The 19,113-nt window shown below is 42.9% G+C and overlaps 1 protein-coding gene across 2 annotated transcripts in view; it reads right to left on the bottom strand.

Annotated features, from left to right (window-relative positions):
• The window catches only part of ABTB3 (ankyrin repeat and BTB domain containing 3), a 165,327-nt gene that overhangs the window by 27,311 nt on the left and 118,903 nt on the right, over positions 1 to 19,113 (bottom strand). For both annotated transcript variants that reach the window (XM_069002937.1, XM_069002935.1), the window contains exons 4-7: positions 18,799 to 18,951; positions 6,607 to 6,772; positions 3,218 to 3,307; positions 31 to 132 (exon numbers count right to left, since the gene is read on the bottom strand). In XM_069002937.1, coding sequence (XP_068859038.1) covers positions 31 to 132; positions 3,218 to 3,307; positions 6,607 to 6,772; positions 18,799 to 18,951 — 511 coding nt within the window. The remainder of the gene's footprint in view (positions 1 to 30; positions 133 to 3,217; positions 3,308 to 6,606; positions 6,773 to 18,798; positions 18,952 to 19,113) is intronic.

A 19,113-nucleotide genomic window follows, 5' to 3' on the forward strand; every position in this document is an offset into this window, starting at 1 on the left:
TGAGATGCAGGTAGGGAAATACAATAATACCTGAACTACAGGAATATGTCCATGCAACACAGCAAATGTCAGAGCTGTCCAATGGCGGGTCTCAGGGTGGACGGATGGGTATTTATGAGCAGTACTGACAACCTATAAACAAATTAAAGTTATTTTTTTAAAGAGCTATATGTAACAAAATTCAGCTTGCCTGAAAGCCAGGCATGTGAGGGAGTAAGTGAAATAGAAAACCAGGGAAAGGTGCTTTATAAAATGATTGGCTTCATTTTTTTCCTGCAAAATTTTCCTCAATATTAAAACTGTTCATGCTGATTTGACAGCTTGAATTGAGTTCTTACCAAATGAAGTCTTTTACCAACTACTGTAGCTCCATCTAAACCACTGGCCACCAGATTCTTTTGCACAACGGCAAAACATCCACAGCTGGTTACAACAGCACACACTGGGGAAGTAAGGATGGATCAGGACACTTACAGCTAAGGACCACTCCCACTGACTTCACCAGACCATGTACCAACAGCTCCGGGTCTTGGGATTGCTCCAGGCCCAGCCAAATTTCTTTGCACTTTAATCAGTATGACTTTTGTCACCGCTGTCATGAAAGACACATCACAAGCCCTACCCTGGAGTTTGCAGGCATTCTTCCAGGCTCCTCCTCTCTCACCAGAGGGGAAAAAAAAAATGTCTGAGAAGTGATGGGGCAGAGTGTCACTTCAGAAATGTTTCAAGAAAACTCCTTTTTACTGCCTTGTCCTGTCTGAGTTAAGCTAGAAATGATGGGTGGTGACAGTTAAAAGAGATGCAAACTATATCCTTAGAAAACAAAATGCTATTCTTCAGAGGGCTCCTTCCATTTTCTATGCCTTAGTGCCTAGTGCCACTAATGTAGACATTGGGGAAGATGAATAACCATTCCTTGCTTCAGTTTCCCTGTCTTAAAGATGCGGGTATTAATACTGATTAGGTTCACAGAGCTGGTAAAATCTAATGAACATTTGCAATCTAAGACTGCACACTCAAGAGTGTGACACCAAAACTCAAATCTTGTTATTGATCTTCAGAGGAAGACTAAAATCAGAGTAAAAGATGCACCATCTCTCTCTCTCACCAGCCAGCTCTGCTTTCACTACCTTGTGTGAAGTACTTCTATCCATACAGGGGAGCAGGGTCAGTCATTAAATATTCGGTTCCATCAGCAGCTCGCATTTCCAAGCGCCACATGCAGCGTTTTGCTAGAAGCAGGCCCGCAGTCCCAAGGACAGGAATGAGGGCAAAATCTGAAGAGCCCATGCAGATCCCATAGCTTGCCACATCTGCACCAGCACCTGGCTGTTACCACCCAGATTTGCCAAAGGGAGAGCTCAAAGGGCGCCACAGGGAGTGTGCTGGCCTGTGAACAAGGACACAGGGCTCTTTAGGGGCTGAGTTTGGTCAGAAGGAAGAGGATTGAGCAGCTCAAGCCTTGGGGTTAGGGATGTGGAGCAAGAGCAGCAGAGGGTAAGGATGGGCAGGACCACAGCTCAGTGAATGCATCCAGCTCCTTCTCAAGCATGGTTCCCACCACTGTTTGGGGCAGTCCATGGAAAGTGGCAAAGAAAATGAAGTCATTTTAACTCTTTTGCTCCTTTTTGGTTTTTTTTTTAAGTCAGAGTTCTCTCCAACACAGTGCTTGCAAAAGACCTGTGGCTGGACAGGCTCTTAAGGATGAGACTGGCTGAGCAGGCTACAGGTCCCACTGAGTACAGAGCAAACCGCAGCTTCTCAACACATCTGGAAAGGAGTCCATTTTCACTAAGGATAGGCAATCAAAAAGGGAGGTGCCCAGCATTTGAAGCTACTTTTGGAAACATATTTACAAAGTGAAAGGGAGAAAATTATGCAGGCACCTGACGAGTATTTATTTCTGTTCATGGCTGATTTGCCTTTTTTTTTTTGCCATAATTGCCCAATTTGCACAGTTGGTTGTGGTGTGCACAAATCATCATATAATTGCACACCATAATTATTCACAGTTCTTGTCCAAAAGTGTTTTCATTTGATTTTAGAGCAAACACTCTACAGCAATGAATTGGGGAGGTTCACATTCCTCACTGGAGCTGTTCTCTCAGATGTCAGCAGTTTCAGGAAGACAAAACTGTTTAAATTTGCATTTGATTCAAGCCTGGAAGATTACTGGAGCAATTGGGAGGACTGCTCCTAATGAAAATTCGTCCTAGGAACCAAATAATGCCACTTCACATCTGAGCCACAAGGCAGAGATCAGCCTCCCTGCCCATCCAGTCTTTGGTCTGACTAGGAACTCGAGTGTTCAGTTACTGCTAGCTTTGGGGGTGCTGTGCTCGACTGTGGGGAACTGAAATCACCGGCTGATTTCACGACATAGTAGTAACACTATCAGTCTCCTACGGGTGACATCCATTTCTACTTTGTAAATTAGACTTTTTAAAAGTGCAAAACATCTGTCTGAAGCAGTGACTCCAATTTATCAGCTCACTCAAGTCCAAACAGAACAGATGGAACACAGATAAGTGAAGCAGACAGCTTAATTTACTCATGACCTCAACAAATTGAAACTGGAACCATTAACAAATAACTCTTCCGCGGATTTTCAAACGGCTCTTTAAAAAAGTACATACCTGCATTGCACTGAGTTGGACCACAATCTGTTTGGTGGACAGATTGTCCGAGTTTGTGATGTGCATTCATCAATGAGACATTTACATTCTGGAAGTTTCAAGCTCCTCATCCAACAGTTTTTAGCCCAAGGCACTTTGTAAAACAAAACAATGGAACCTATATGCCACTTGTGTGCTGGGGATGCTTACTTGGAACATCCACATGCATAGAAATGCTGAGCTTTGGCAGGTTACCAGATGGGTGTTTCTTTTACTTTCTTCATTTAAAGTCAGTGAGTCCTTCTAGTATCGTTAGAGCTGTGCTCGGGGCTGGTGCTAATGCCTGTATTCATTTGCAGTGTGCAAACACAACTAAATCACTGTCACCTGTGGGTTAAGTCAGATGACCCCAACCCTTCTGTGCAGTGAATCCCAGTGTTAATAATATCCTTTGATTTCACTGTTCAAGTGGTCCCATCCAGGATAAGACAGATTTGCTTTCTTTTTAATTCTTGTGATTTTCGCTCTGCTACAGTTTCAGGGGGTAGTTTAAGATGTAAACAAACAACAGAAAAAAGATACAACCAACAAAAAGTCCTCACCTCAGCATTCAGATCTGCTCCAGCATCTAGCAGCATCTGCACCATAGCCTCATCACCCCTGACACAAGCATACATCAGTGGAGTCATGCCCTAGTCATTTTTTGGAGTTAAAAAACAAAGGAATTGACAAATTTAACACAGAACTCTCTTTGATTTTTAAAAACAATTATTTAAGTATATATCATTCAAGACTAACAGCATGTATTTAATGAAAGCTATTACCTCTGTTACAAACATGCCCCTCAGAGTAGCAAAAGTCAACCATTTTTGTAAAAATCTCCATTTTTGTTGTCACTTGTGCTTACTGCTTGTATTTTTCATGTTGTTTTCAGCATGGTGAGTGAAACTAGTCTTGCCAGCCTCACCTCCATCGTATACTAAACTGAGCACCTTTGTCTTTGGGGCCCCAGCAGAGACATGTTTTCACCAAAGCAACCATTATTTCCACTAGTATTTTAAAAAGACAAGAACTTTATTCCGTTTTCTATAATCAGAGTGTCTTAAAATCTAACTTTTCAATTACTGAAAGAGCCTTTAAAACATCTCAAGCTCCTTTTAAGATCAGTCAGATTTCAGCACAGCTTTTTCAACATGGATACTGTAAGGGGCTGGAACTGTCTAGGCTTTGTATAGCACTCCCTAGCAAGCACGGACCTAATTTTAAATGAAATGACAGAAAGCTTTGTTGCAAGTTGCTGGCTCTAGGAAAATGTGGCCCTGCTTGGAGAAAAAGTAGATTAAGTGACCCTTCCCTATAGAATCACCACAATACAATTTGTATTAATCTGAAATACCTGCTAGGCCTGATCACCATTTCCCTTGAGGGAAGTACTGCTGTGGCTGTGGTAATGAGTCCAGATGAAACCATGAACAAAATTATTAAATCTACTGTAAATTCTAACAGCAAAAGCTACTTATTAAATACAGTAGGGGGTGTTGACCAACAGCCACCAGTTGCTTTGCAGCAGATCTCCTGAAGCATGCAGCTACCTCTGATGCATGCTTACAGCCTACCTCGAGGCCCCCCAGTAAATCTGCTGTCAGACCACAGTCCATTTGCTGTATAACCTGAGTGCTGCTATAAAGGGAAGTTATTTTCAGAGAAACTGGAGGTACCTGTCCTGGCCAGACATGGAGCTGTGACACTGCTCTTCCTAGCAAGAGCCCAGCACCATTGTTTTTGCTGAACTACCCCAGTTTTCCTGGTTTTATGCAGGGCTAAAGGTAGTGGGTGATTATGTATGAAAGAGCGGCTCCCATAGAGACAATATAAATTAGGTCCTTAGATCCTCCTGAAACACACTGAGCATTTCACAGGATCCAATCTGCAGCGTACTTGCGGAATAGGCACTTGGGGCCTCATGCCATTACTAAGACAAAACAAGTTCACCCTACACAAGGAGAGTTCTTGGGTGACTTGATGCTATTTGCAAAGAGAATTTGAAAGGACTTCAGCCACAGCCAGTGGCAAAACATTTCCTTTGGCAGTCAAAAAACACTATGGGAACAAACAGGACCATGTGAATTACAAAAAAATTGTGCTTGGGCCTTGGAACGTGAGGATGGGGCAGCAGCTTAAAATAAAATACACGTTCCTTCAACTGATTTTTCAGTTTCTGTAAGTGGCATCATTGGATAATTAAGTCAACTGTTCATTTAGCACAAGGGGTCTAATCAGATCTGTAGAACAGAAAACCCGGTGCGGGGATCCCCGCTGCAAGACACAGCACGTGGGCAGCCACAGTGAGGAATCCTGCAGCAACATCCGGAGCAAAGGCTCTGCCTGGGAACCACACAAGATGTTCTGACCCTGCTGCAGCTGAAGGAGGATTTAACACTGACTAAAAGGGGCCCAGAATGTCATGCTGCAGTGTCAGGGTTAAAGAGTTAATGAGTATTTTAACCTCCCCTTCTCTTGCACTGCTGTCCCTGTTGCTTTTGCCTCTGCCAGTCCCCCCAGGCTTGCCCCGAAGCTCAGCCTTGTGCTGCAGCACCACTCACCCCCTCTCTGCACGTGGGAGGAATGGATTTTTAATGATCCCGTCATTAGTGTTCGAAGCACACACAGGAACACAGTAACAATGTGTACAATCAACACAAAGGGCATTTGGTTTTTGGCAAAACACAAAATTACGGTCTTTCTTTCAGCCTTGTATGACTTAGGGCTCAGTCCTGCAAGATGTGGGATCCTGCAAGATGTGGGACATTTGATCCACCGAAGCATTTAAGCACAGGCTTAACTTTCACTCAAATAGGATGTAAAAGCATGTGTTCAGAGTTAAGCATATGATTAGGTACTTCGATGAATCAAGCCAGAGTGTTCCCAGTTTTCAGCCTGGAGGACAGAGGAAATACGCTGTGAAAAGTTTCCAGGTTCAGACTAACTTAAAATAACAGTAATTTTAAAAAGTATAATGCATGAACCTTGGAATGAGCAGTCTGATACTATTTTTTCTGCAGGAAGTATTGCCCTCTTCTAAAGCTTTTCTCAGATGAATCCACAATATTGACTCGGACTGAAGCTACTGAACAGCAACATAACTCACATTCCTGGAACAGCTTTCATCTCAGAAGACCTAAACCCATGAACAGTCCAGCTCCTATCCCACATGACCACCTCAGAGGTGGCAGCCACCTGGCTCCTGTCAAAAGTGATGCCACAGCTCTGGGAATATGCAGTGACAAACTTTCATCAGGGGCACCAGAAAAGTCAGGGGACTCTATTTCAAAAGGAAAGGTTAGTATCCATAGCCATCATTTTCCTCTGGGAAGAGGGAACCACCTTGGTGAGCATCACAGTCCAGCAGACAGCTGCCAGTAGGTAGCTGCAGAGGGCAGCTTTATCCCCAGGCACAACCACCAGAGGAGGGGTAACTGCAGAGATACTTTCACATCTGCAAGGCCAGTTTGAACTGGACTGAAATCAATTAAAGAGCGCCAGCAATTACCCATTTACTGATGGGCTGGGCGGTGCACATGAAGTGGTGACAGATCCCAGAGCTGTGTGCAGTGGAAGGCTGCTCACCTCACAATGCCCTGTCTCACACCACTGTGCACGGCACTGAAGCAGTTTTAAGTATTCAGCTCAACACCAAGCTCTCTTGGGATCTTCCTCTGGCTTCACTAGACTCAGTTCACTGTTAAGAAGATTTCAGGGGCTGCAGTCGCCCTCCTGCCGAGTTACCTCAGTACTGACAAATCAATACAACTCAAAATGACCTCACTTAACACAGACATTCACCTGGCAGTGCTTTAACACAATGCAAAGTAATGCAGGGAAAGCATTAAGGTCCTGTCTATGTAAGCTGAAAGCTGGGGCTCATTTCCTGTGACAAGCAGACAAAACTCTCCCATTTCACAGCTGCTTCTTTCAGTGTCTGTCCCGTTACCTGCTCACTCATGCTGTTGATCCCATCCGGCCCCAGCAAGGATATGGCCTGCTTAACCAGATCCGTCCGGCCGCAGTTGAGCATCCGAAAACCCAGGTCTTGCTTGAACTTGGCCTCGGTGGCAACCGCATCCAGCTTGCGAGAGGCACAGAAACAGTCGTCGATCCTGCAGGGGTGAGAAATGAACTCCCTCAGAGGACAACAAGAGGACAGACCTCCTGAGGAAATAATACTGTGCTCTGTTTTTGAAGGATTTAGGTCATGCACGCATCCATTCTCCTTTGACCTGCATGTGCAAGGGAAATGCTGAATGGGAAATGATAATGCAAGCTAATGGAGATTGCCCTTGGTCTATCTTTTACGGGACAAGTTATACATTTCAGCAAAAACTGGGGGAAAAAAGCACAGCTTTCACTTGATTTTGTTTCCCTGTTTAAGCAATGCACAGTACATTCTCACCATGAGTTTTCTCTCCGCATGGCAAGGTTATCCAGTTCCTCTGATCCCTGAAAACTTTCAGTGACTTCAGTAAGCTTTGAAGTTAAATCAAATGGATTGATAAATCATTGATAATACACCAAAGAGAAAATAATGCCACTCCAAACACCTTCAAGGATCTTACCAGCATAGCCCCAGTAACAGGGAAGACTTTTTGGAGCAGAAAGTGCAAGTCACAGAATCCCAGGCTGGCTGAGGTTGAGAGGAACCTCTGGAGCTCACCTGGTCCAAGCAGGGACACACGTATGTAAGACCACCATGCAACAGGGGAGAAGGCAATCTTGCTAGGTAGTCATGGCAAAACACCACAAATCCTTGCTGGCTGTGTCTAACAGACAAGATGTCATTCTTTTAAGGTCTTACTCAAAAGATCTCCAAACTGTAAACTGATATCCATTTCAAATGAAAGAAACGCTAGGAGTTATTTAGTCAAGATGTGAATTTACAGCTCCAGAGAAAGCCAGGCAATTCAAATCTAATGTTTATCCAACTTGGTTTCATCTTGTTAAAAGACAGATTTGCTTTTCTTTCATGCTGAGGAGCGTCTGGGGCAGAGGGTGGAGTCCAAATCCACAGTGCTTTTGGTGTGAACTCAGATAAAGGACTGTTCGGAGAAACACCACTTTCAATCTGCAAAAATGCTAGGTCAGAAAACAAGGGGCTACTTATGAAGGAAAAACAAAATAGAGAACAAAAGTGAAAAAGTCAAGCATACATCAAATGTTTCCGACTTCATATGTAAAAAAACGCAGTAAATCAAAAGAAAAATATAAACAGCACATCACTATCATTTAAATTTCTTCTTCAAAGTGCTTTATCAGACCTTTATAAAATATATAACACTGCTTAATATTTAACAGCACTATACAACAAATATGCTGTTTATATAGAAGCAGTGGTATGTAGCAATAGCTGCTGCTCTTCCTCTTTCAACAGAGGAAGGAAAGTGAAATGCAAAATACAAAGTGTTTTGATCAAAGCTTCTACAGGTTTGAAACTGGCATCTGATCTCAGACTTTCTCTCTGCTGTGCTGGGCCACAACCAGTCTGGAGGACAACAGACATTTTGTTGATGTTCATTCTACTGCTCAGTTTGGGTTATGACTGACAAAAAAGTTCATGTTCTAAGAATGCAAAAAAGGTATGCTTGGAGTATCACCACTCAGGGGAACAAGGATGACGTTCCATCACCACAGGATGCTGCAAGATTAATGCACAACACTCGGTCACAATAAACACACTGCAACAGCGATAACAGATTCTGCACCAGCAACGTGCCCATAGCAGAGAGGAGAAAGCAACACACAGCAAGGCTGGGGTTTCTGCAGTAGTTTCTGACTGAGTTTAAGGAAAAAGCCAAACCAGCACAGGGCTGAGCTCACTGACACTGAGATCCATGGGAGCAATCCAGGCTAAACACATTCACACCACATGGCATATTTCTGACACAAGAGCTCCAGCAACATTTGGTGCTTGTTATCCCCATAGCATGAGGTGCTGGAGATCATCTGTGCCCTCCTTTAAGGTATGGCAAAGATAAAACAGGCTCAGAAGTTAAGTGGTGGGGGTTTTGGTGCATGGAGGAGAGACTGGACCTCCCAGCTGCAGATGGCATTCCCAGATCGTTTTGGGCTGAAAACAAGGTGGTTTCACAGCAAAGTGCAGCTATGGAAAGATCTAGACATCCTCTGCAGAGGTGTCTGTTGCTATGAATCACTGCCTGTGTTAAGTCACTGCTTCATCACTTGTACTGAGGTATGTAACATACACTGAATAAAATGGGTCAAACTCAGACAGAGCTCCGCTGACGTCAGCCCAGCTCAGTGCATGCAAAATTATAGTTGATCATCTCCTCTTGAAAAAAAAGCCAGACTTTGACCTGGGTTGCACACCCACAGAAGGGAGGAAAGAGGAACAAGGATCTATCTCACCTATCCTGTATGGGGTCCCCAGATCTCTACTCTGGCATGGGTTCAAAAATCATCAAGAACTCCTCCATGAACTGGCTCTGGTCTCCTGAAAGCATGTCAGTTCACCTGCTAACTACAGTCAAGGAAGGAGAGCCATAAATTCCTGTTGATATTTAGCATCAGCAAATCAGTACTCCTCAATTGGCTGGGGGATAAGTGCCTTGGTCCAAGGGCTCCAGGATGCTACAGCTGTAAAAACAGTGCAACAATAACATGGATGCAGAGGAGTGCCTGGGCTGCACAGCAGGTAGGACAAAGTTTGATCTAGACCACAACAAGAAACACAAAACAAGAAACCACAACTTAGTACCACTACCAGTGGCCCACTGCCTTTTTATACCCCAGAAAGGACCATTGTGAGTTACAGCCCCAATCTATGGGACATAGCAAAGGAAACTGTACAGCAAAATTTGATACAGACCACTGCCTATGCCACCATTGTCATATGTTGACTAATAAAGGGGACAGTGATCAAACCGGTGAATTTATTAGAACAAGAGCATGACACAAGGGAAGGGAGCACAGCATCAGGAGAGAAAGCAGTATCTCGAAAAGCCAGAGAGATGAACGAGTTAAGGAAAAAGAGATTTAACATGTACTGATAAAAAGCAGTGAAGAGACATCAAAAAATGATAGGAACTACAAGTACAAATAGAAGAGCACAGCATCACTTTTAACAGTGGAGAAAGCCAGCTGGGAAGATGGCACGACAGACAGACCGAGCTGTCGCATTTCAAAATGAAAAACAGGAAAATTTAAAAAAACCCAGACCCATCAAAAATCAAACCTAAGCAAACACAGCACTGCCTTTTCTCCCAAGTCCTCCTTCTTACCATTCACTGCATAATACTGATTCCAAAAAAGAAGCAGAGGGTGTCTTCTCCATATCACACTGTGTAAGGAACACTGCTCCATTGTGTCCACCATCCAGAATGACAAACATTAAAGAATGCAAGGATAAAAAAAAGAGGAAGGGAATAGACTCCCAGGCTTGACTCGCACAAGACTCTTTAACTTTGGGCTAAAACAAACACACTGACAAGCTCTGAAGAGGTGGGAAAGGGATGGGAAAAAGCTTGAAACGTAAGGCTGACAGGGAACAGTAAAGTCAGCTAAATATATAGGGTCACTTTTTAGAGATGTGAAACTGTGCCTGCTAAGCAAGGGAAGAGAGCATTACATGAAAACAGAGCTGGAAACTTCCCCAGCTCCACTGTCAGTTCGAGGCCCTTTTGCCAAGAAGTCTTTGTGATCTTTCCAAGTGCACAGGAGGCTGACACCAGCCCAACAGCAGGATGTCCCCTCCAAGGCCACCCTGGTTTGTTGCCAGAGTCTGCCAGCCACCAGCATCACACAGGTCATCTTTTCCCCAAGACCTCATCCTGCAGGAAAAGGTGCATTTTTATCAAAGGGGCTGGGAAGGCTGATGGGAGGAACAGAAGGTGATGGAGGGGTCAATGTTCTTCTCCTCCTCTTCTACCTAGGGACAATCTCAGGATGGCAGGACATCATCACACCAGATGCTGGCTGGGTCAGGCAAACTTTGAGGTCTCCCAGAGGTGATACAGTGACAAAGGGAGGACTGACCAACATCCTCTGAGACTGATAATGTCTCTCTAAAGACAGAGTCCATTCTGATCTTCCCTATCTAGCAACCTGTGAGGCTGGGCTGGCTGTTTGGCACCACCACCACCATTGCACAATACTCCCACTCCCAGAATTGAGAAATAATGTGCTTGAATTAATAATGTACACTGATCATAGTCCTTGTGCTCAACAGCAAATTCACCCCTCTAATACAGGGGTTCAACCACACAGCCTGTCAACTCTCTCCCTCCCTAGTGTGAATCAAGACAACAGTTGCCTTTATAAATAAAAGGAAAATCAGAAACAAGTGAAATAATCTCAATCTTTTATTTGCAGTAAAACTGTGACCACATTTTTAAACTTACAGTGCAATACAATTTTCTCCAAGTCCTCTTTTAATTCCTGACAGATACTGCCTCTTCAGCTGTTATCTTCAAGATCATTACAGTGCTGTCACTGCACATAATTAAATGGACTGTGGCTTTATATGGGGAATGCCATGGTAACATTAATTATTTGCAAATGGTCACTGTCAAACACTGCATGGTGACCATGACAGTCCATCATACTCTGAACCTCTGAAAGGAGTCAAAGATAATCTCAAAGATAACCTTCTTCATTTGTAATGGGTCCTAGCAGTACAGCAAATTGTTTTTCTTTTCCCAAACTCACATTATAAAAACATAATGCAGCACTTCTACAGCAGCGGTTTAAACACAAGGGATGGGTTTTTTTCATTTCCACTCCGACCGGCTAAGAGAGAGTCTGTGCAGATCTTTAATAAGTTACTCATGGGTTGAATACATTTGGGAAAATGGATGATTCAAAGGCAAAGTGTTTCCATCGTAACTGGTAGATGCAGTTGATTTAAAAGAAATGGAGTGCAGTCTGTGATGAGCAGCAGGACAAATGCTCCCCTTGGCTCAAATGAACAGATAGCCAAGCATCAGAACCTTGTTTGTCCACCTGGGACTTGATCACCAGCCCTTTCAACTGAAAGAATGATAATTTACTAATTAAGTCCATCTTTTCAGCTTTGTAGAATTTATTCAGTTTGTCCTAAATATGAATGAGGTCTTGAGTCAGAAATTATAGTTCAGCTGGTTGGAAGCCTGGAAGGAGTCATATTTTAGCCAGCAATATACATGCATTTGCAATGCTGAATTTCTTGGGGTCATGGATCACTGTTTTGATCTGGGCTGCACAAAAGGGTCTTGCTTCTTGCCTGGGGCTCTTCAGCGAGACTACAGACACAAACAGTGAGAGTGGGAGCAGCAGACAATTTGATTTAAATTTGTGAGCACTCTTTTTTCCAACATGGTGCTTTAAAAAGGACTATAATGCTGATATTCATAGAACTGCAATATAAATACTATATTGAGACAATTATTTGCATTTTCAGTTTTGGGGAGAGGAAAATGTAAGAACAAACATGCTGATCAAAGTTGATCAAAGATGAAGAGCACTACTTTTTATTGCAGAAATAGAGTATCTCCATTTACTTTAATCAGGAGCTAATTTAAGACAAGGAAAAAAATATGCTGAATTTTGTTATCCAACCTCTCATTCTTGTCAAAGGTCTGAGAATAAACTGGTTACAAATACTGGAAAATACATTAAAAAAAGTGATGTGACTATCAAATCAAGACCCAAATCTATATTTCAAAACAGTCTTAATACTCCAGTTCTGTGTATATAGGTCAGGAACCATGTTCAAAATTAAATCTGAGCTCAGATTTTGAACAAGGCCACAGTGCCATAGGAAAGTTTCAGTACAGATTCATCTTTCATATAAATAGATAGCACAAGTCTTCACTAATGAATGGAAAACGGTGTGTTATCTGTATCCTGATTATTGTATTCAGGAATGTAATATAGGGACATGTAATATATTCAGGGATGCAATAAAAGGGACAGAGCATACGAGACAGCAGTAATGATGCTGAATGCAATGGGAAAAAGAAGGCTGGATCCTAAAGCCCATAAAAATGCAAATGTATTCTGCCCTAAAAGTGAAGGAGAACATAAGGCCCAGGTCTTCCCCTTCAGTAGTTTTTTTTATTACTGCTGTCTTCAAGCAGACAGTTGGCAGGACAGGTTGAGATTCACCTCAGAAACCCATGCTCTAACTCTAAGTAATAAAATCTCCTTCATCTCCTGGCACCATCTGCCCCAAGGGACTGCTGGATTTTGTCAAGTAGCTTGTTTGCTACTGCTCACATTTTTGTATCTAATTACAGCAATAGCCATGGCTGGTGTTAAAAGATTAGTGAAAATTTGTGGGAAGAGCAAGGACATTCAAGAAGTTAGGCAAACACCAACCATTCCTACTTTAAAGCAGCTGTATCTAATTAAATAGCAGAATTTCTTGGCAATTTTATACTTTATACTTTTCTCCAGAAAGTCAGCCCCTTACCCAACACATTTTAAGAGATGGAAGAGCAGTGAAAATATTTTTTGCTGTTTTCTAATCTCTGTTTATTAAAGTCCATTTATATTTCTATGCTCTAGTACAAGCACAGGATTTCCATAAATAAAACATTAGATGCAACTCTTCTGCTTTCACTTTCAAGTAAGAGATTGGTATGGGTATGGTATGGTATGGTACGGTACGGTACGGCAGTAGGATGACACAGCAAATGGTACAGACTGCTCTGAAACAGCAAAATAACACATCTTCCCTTTACATCACTGTATTTTCCCCTTTCCATAGTTTTAAGAAAATGCTCTAGAATGAGCCAAGGATGCTCAAATAATATTTGCTTTTGAGATTGATAATCCAATTTTCCTAAAGAGCCTTCACTAAGACGGATGGTCCCAGACAGAAAAGCAGACTTAGGTATTCCCAGGACAAGGCTAATTGGAAATCAGGACTGATTTTCAATTGAAGACAGATTTTCTAAGGCACTCAGAGCCTGCATTTGCCCAGAGACCTTTCTGAATCACAGTTCTAAATGCAATTCTGAGCACTGGGTGAACCCTTCGAAGGGCAGCAGCTGAGGGACTGGAGGTTAATAAACCTGGTCCTATGCTGCAGCAAGACTTCGATACGTCTACACTTCCAGTGTGAACTTACTCATGACTAGCTAATACTCATATACTCCTGTGTCCATGCTGCCCTTTAAATAGTGTATTTTTCCTTCCATAGTGTTTACTCCTGATGTGTTTCTGGAGAAAAGCCACAGGTTCCCTCAGCACACACGTTGCTCAGCTGAATGAGCCCCTTTCTTCAAGTTTGCCTCCATGAGAACATTTTGTTAAAAAATCAAATCGCCCCAGCCCAGTTCTTTCTACCTGGTCCAAAGTGAATATTTTTTTGACCAGGACACAGGATTTGTGATTCCACATCACTTCCTACCACTTTCACGTGGCACCAACACTTTTCTGTTTCTGCTGGAAATACCTCTCCCAGTGCAGTCTCAAAATGCATTTGCTTTTTTCATGGCTGAGGAAAAATCCACTCTTGTGGTTTACAATCATTCTGAGATTAAATACTGCTCTACAGTCTTTACCACCAGCTTTCCAATACTCTGCTCTCAATATAGTATATATTGGGCTGCATATATAGTGTATATGTTACATATTCCCTGTATACTTTTATTTTAAAAATATGCTTGCCTTCCATTTGTGCAAAACTGCATTTCATCCCATTTATTTTGTCCCAGTCCTCAAGGTCATCCACGTTTTCCTGGATGATTTCCCAAACTTCCTCTGTCAGGACAATGCCTCTCAGCATCATGGCATCAGCGAAATTTTAACTTCATGAGCACACTGCTAAGATTTGTGCCAAAACCCTTTCTGGAAATTAAAAAATACCAGTTTTTAAGAATGAGAGCTGAACGTCCCCCTGCAACCCCATCTCAGCCAACCTAGCCCTTGCCACCTCTCTTGAAGCCAGCCCCTGCTCACCTTCCAATTTCCTTACTAACCCCTGTCTTCTTGTCTTAATAGCTCCCTGCATGGACTGTATCAAATCTTCAGTCAAGTCCAAAGAGATGAAATTGTACTGGATTTCCTTGGGGTAGAAAATCAGTTATCTTATCAAAAAAGTTATTAGATTAGCCTGGCAAGATCTATCTTTAGAAAATCTGTGTCACATTTTATCTCATTTTTCCCTCAACAACATGTCTTTAATCAGTCTTTGCTTGAAAAAAACATTCAAAGGCCTTGCACTAACAGCCTGGAATTTTCCTTGGATCATTTTTCATCCTTTTCAAATGTTGGGCATTACTATTATTAATCCTTAGAGTTATGGCATCACTGCAGGCTTTGTTAAAAATATTTCCCTCTGACCCCCTGATTATGTGAGGCAGCTTTTTCTCATCGTTGGGATAGGGGTTATCTGGTCATCCTGATTTGAGTACATCAAGCTGCATAATTTTATCTTCTTTTGATTAGTGTTTTTCCATTTTCATAACGTTGTTGCTATTACTTGTTTTTCCTTTTCCAACAGGATTTTCTTCTCCCAAACTAGAGGCAAAGTATTCACTTAAGTTCTTGGGTGATGGCCTCTGTTGGCACTGATGCAGACCTCTCACAGGTGTTCCACCATCTTCACATCCTCTAGGATTGTCACAATATATTGCCACCAGAAATGAAGTCCCTGACCGTGACAAAAGGCACAGCAGCCTTCGTGCTGAGCAACACAGGATGCTCCTCTCTGTCTCTCTGCCATCAGCCTCCAGTCCCCAGATGCAGTCATGCACCAGTGATCCTCCCCACCACATGCCTAGCACACTGGGCTTTGTTTTAAACAAACAAACATCCCACAGAATGGAGGAAGGAAAGGCGTGCAAAGAGCTTCCTGTGTTTAGCTGGAACAAGGGGAAAGGTATCCCTTGCAGATGTGATGATGAGGAGAAGCCAACATCTGTTTGCAGACAGACAGTGTCTGTGCAGGCTTCTTACTACAACAGAAAGGAAGGTCAACATAGTTTTTACCACCATGCCCCTTTCTGACAACGTATTACCTTCATCCCTGATGCCTTCATTAAGGTCTAGAATAGGGAGCAGAGCACCCTGTTCACGATTCATGCCGGCAGAGAGCCACCTTGCACACAGTTCTCAACTGACAACATCCAGCTGCCTCAGGAGGCCCAAAGGGCCTGTGTATAGGTGAGGCTGTATATAAGGGTGCTGTCCCACTATGACAATATCTTGGACACAACCTGGGTTGCCATCTCAGTGAGCTGTTGTGCATCCAGCACTCAACCCATCTGTGAAACCTATGTCCTTGCAAAAGGTGGAAACAACTGGTCTGTCTAAAGCTTTCACTCCTAGGGAAAGGTGAACACTTACGTCCCTACTCATCTCCCAAAGCTGGCAAAAGGCAAGAAAATTTCTAGCAGATCTGCTGCTGCTGTAAAATGAAAAGAGATCAGGAAGGAGACAGGCAGCTCCTGACTGATTCCAGCTTCCCTCACTCCTCTACCCAGAGCAAGAGCAGCTCCTCTTTCAGGAAAGGAAAACATTGCAAGAGATTAAGGCGATGGATTTTTTAAAAAGGCTCAGAAAAAAGGCAAAAGAGAGGAATGAAAGGCAGGAAAAAAGCAGGGATGATTTACAAAGCCACAGAATGGGAACCTCACTGCGGGAGTATGTGATTGCGCTGGGAAGTGAATCTGTGGGGAGACCGCCATGCTGTAGTTCAGATACGAAGCTGAACATTTGAGTTTTATCCGAACTGATCCTAAACTTCACAGCCTTTGAGATCCTGCCAATCTCTCCCTTTCCCCATATGCATGTTTGCCAGTCTGGAAGCTGATTTTGCTTTATGCACTTGCAATGACAGGTTGTGAATCAACACTGTGGAATGATGCAGTATCACCCGAGACCCATGGGAACTTTTGGGTTCAGGTCTCTATATTTTAGGGACTAAAGAAGATAGCTATGAAAAGCCTAGAAATTGAACCTTTTTCAAGGTTCTACTTAAGAAACCCTTCCTATAGAAGTCACAATATTTATCAAGCTAACTGCACTTAAAATCCTCCAGCTTCTGTCCGTCACACAGCTTATTTGAAAAGCCACCCCCTGCAAAGTTGCTGTATTCCCTCCTCCAGTGTTAGAATTTATGGAATTGATGCTCCTTGAGGAGTTAAGAGTTGGAAAGACACCCTCCCTAATGGGAAGGAGTGAAGTGGTGATGTTTGGCTTATGAAAATCAGGAGTGCTGAGGGTCTGCTGAATACAAATAAAAAATTACAGGCTGCAAAGTTCCAAATTAGCATCCTGATGACTCACATTATTCTTCAGAAAAGCTCAGTCTTCTCTTTGATCTCAGGATTACAGGGAGCCAGGGTCTTATTTGCAGCTACGCAAAGAACCTGCTGCACTACGCCAGCAGTAGGCACAGACCTCAAAACAAAACCCAAGGTACACGAACACTCATCTGCCAGCACAGCAGAGAGATTGCCATTTTGGGACATCAATGGATGAATCCAGCCCCTGCAGTCAAATACAGGCACACTGCAAAGGCTGGTCTCTCTAAAATTCAGAGTTTGTCTCAGGAATGGTTTTTTTCTCATCTGATTAATCTCAGGCTGTGCTCTCCAGGCTCAGTCCCACTTTTAAGACAAGCAGGACAAAAACAATCATTTGTATTCTTATGAAATGAATTCTTGATGGCAACTTTAAACTAAATCCTGATTTGTTCCTCATAATTAATAAATTCTTCTGCAGTATAATACAACTCTCCACAAGTTCAAATTATTCTGAAACTCCTGTAAAACTGTCTAACAGTTGATGAGATTTTATATATATATATATATGTATATATACACACACACACAGAGTCAAAATACAACTTTGGGTGGTATACTGTGGGGTTTTTTAATCCACAAGTATTTAACTGTATTTACCTTAATTTTTAAGACAAAGGATACGGAATAGAAACATTACTGTCTTACTTGCAATCCTACCTAAATACTTGGAGAGGTATTAAATTAATTGTGCCTTTTCAGAACCAAGTGCCCAGTCTTCAGACAGTGTGTAGCACCTATATCTGTAAGTCCTGACATTTCAGTAGGGACACAGAATGCAGCACTTCTGGAAACGAGGGCCAAGGTGGTCACACCAAAGGGAAGCAATTACAGCCAAGGTTTGAAATCCGAAACGCTCATGATTTGGCTTTTGAAATTCCATATATTCCTTCGATTAAATATTGAATAGCTGTGACTATAAAAAGCCTATGCAGATCTGGAAGTAAAGTATTACACTCTGGTGAAAGAGCATGTCAAGGCCAGACTCAGCAGAAGGCAGCTGCTCCCATGCAGGTTGTCACAGCTAATCACATAAATCAGCCCTCTACTTTCTGTGTTGCAGGAAAGGATGCATCTACTGCTGTATCAAGAGGCAGACTGCTGAAAATTGGGGTTTAAGTACAAATTTGTGAAGCAACAGCAGTGAATCATTTCTGCTTTGGCAGATTCAGAATGCCTTTTCATATGAACATCAAAAGCAAACATATTCTTGACTCCAGAACAGTCCTAGAATGTACTTTTATCCAAGTACATAATAATAAGGCAAAACAGACAATAAAAACATATCCTGGCAATAAATACTTTAAGACTTCATTAGAAAACTAAAAGGTCACATCTGAAACACGAAAAAGTCAAATTATCTAGGCTGACATTTACAAGTAATTTGAACTGACATTAGCATGAAAAATACAATTTTACTGTAAGAAGTAGTCTTACCTCTAAGTTTAAATGTAGCCTTTAAGCATTAATGCTGAAAACAAAGCCCTGAAAAATATCTGCAGCCCTGCCAGTTACATTTTGGCATTTTATAGCAAAGCAACGTGAATCAGATAATTAGCAGAAGGTTTCAGCCCTTCATTAGCAAGCAGAACCTAATAGGAAGAGGGGGGAAAAAAAAAAACCCACCACCATGTAAGCTCTGATGAGCAGATTATGGGCTCGATCCAGCTGTGAGATAGTCAGGCACCCATTACCATGCAACCAGCTCATCCACGGATGTGAGCAAATACCAGGAGCTGATTTTGCAACACACGCAGTGACGAGCCGGAGCATCCCTGCGCCTCCCCAGGCAACAACAGAGCCCTCTGCCCGCCCGCTGCTCACCAGGAAAGAGAGACACGTTTAGCACAAAGCAGCCGATCTGCATTCCGTGGACTTACTTTAACTGCCGAGGCTCGCAGTCAACTCCCGGCAGCAGGAGCCGGGCCGCCTGCCGCACGTCATCGCTGTCCACCGAGAAACTGCGCCGGTGCCCCGCGTGAGCCACCGCCACCCGAATCCACTCCATCAGCGGAGGCAGCACGATGAACGGCCTGGGGGAGCACACAGACATCAGTGCCACAGCACACTAGCATCACAGGAACAGGTAGAGAGAAGCAGAGAGCAGGGGGGTGCGTGTGTGTGCTTATGTGTGTGAGAATATAAAAATACACAGAGAGAAGGGAGCAAGGATAACGAAAGAATGGGAGAGCAAA

The sequence above is a fragment of the Aphelocoma coerulescens genome, chromosome 1A, assembly GCF_041296385.1.
Source record: "Aphelocoma coerulescens isolate FSJ_1873_10779 chromosome 1A, UR_Acoe_1.0, whole genome shotgun sequence".
Lineage (NCBI taxonomy): Eukaryota > Metazoa > Chordata > Aves > Passeriformes > Corvidae > Aphelocoma > Aphelocoma coerulescens.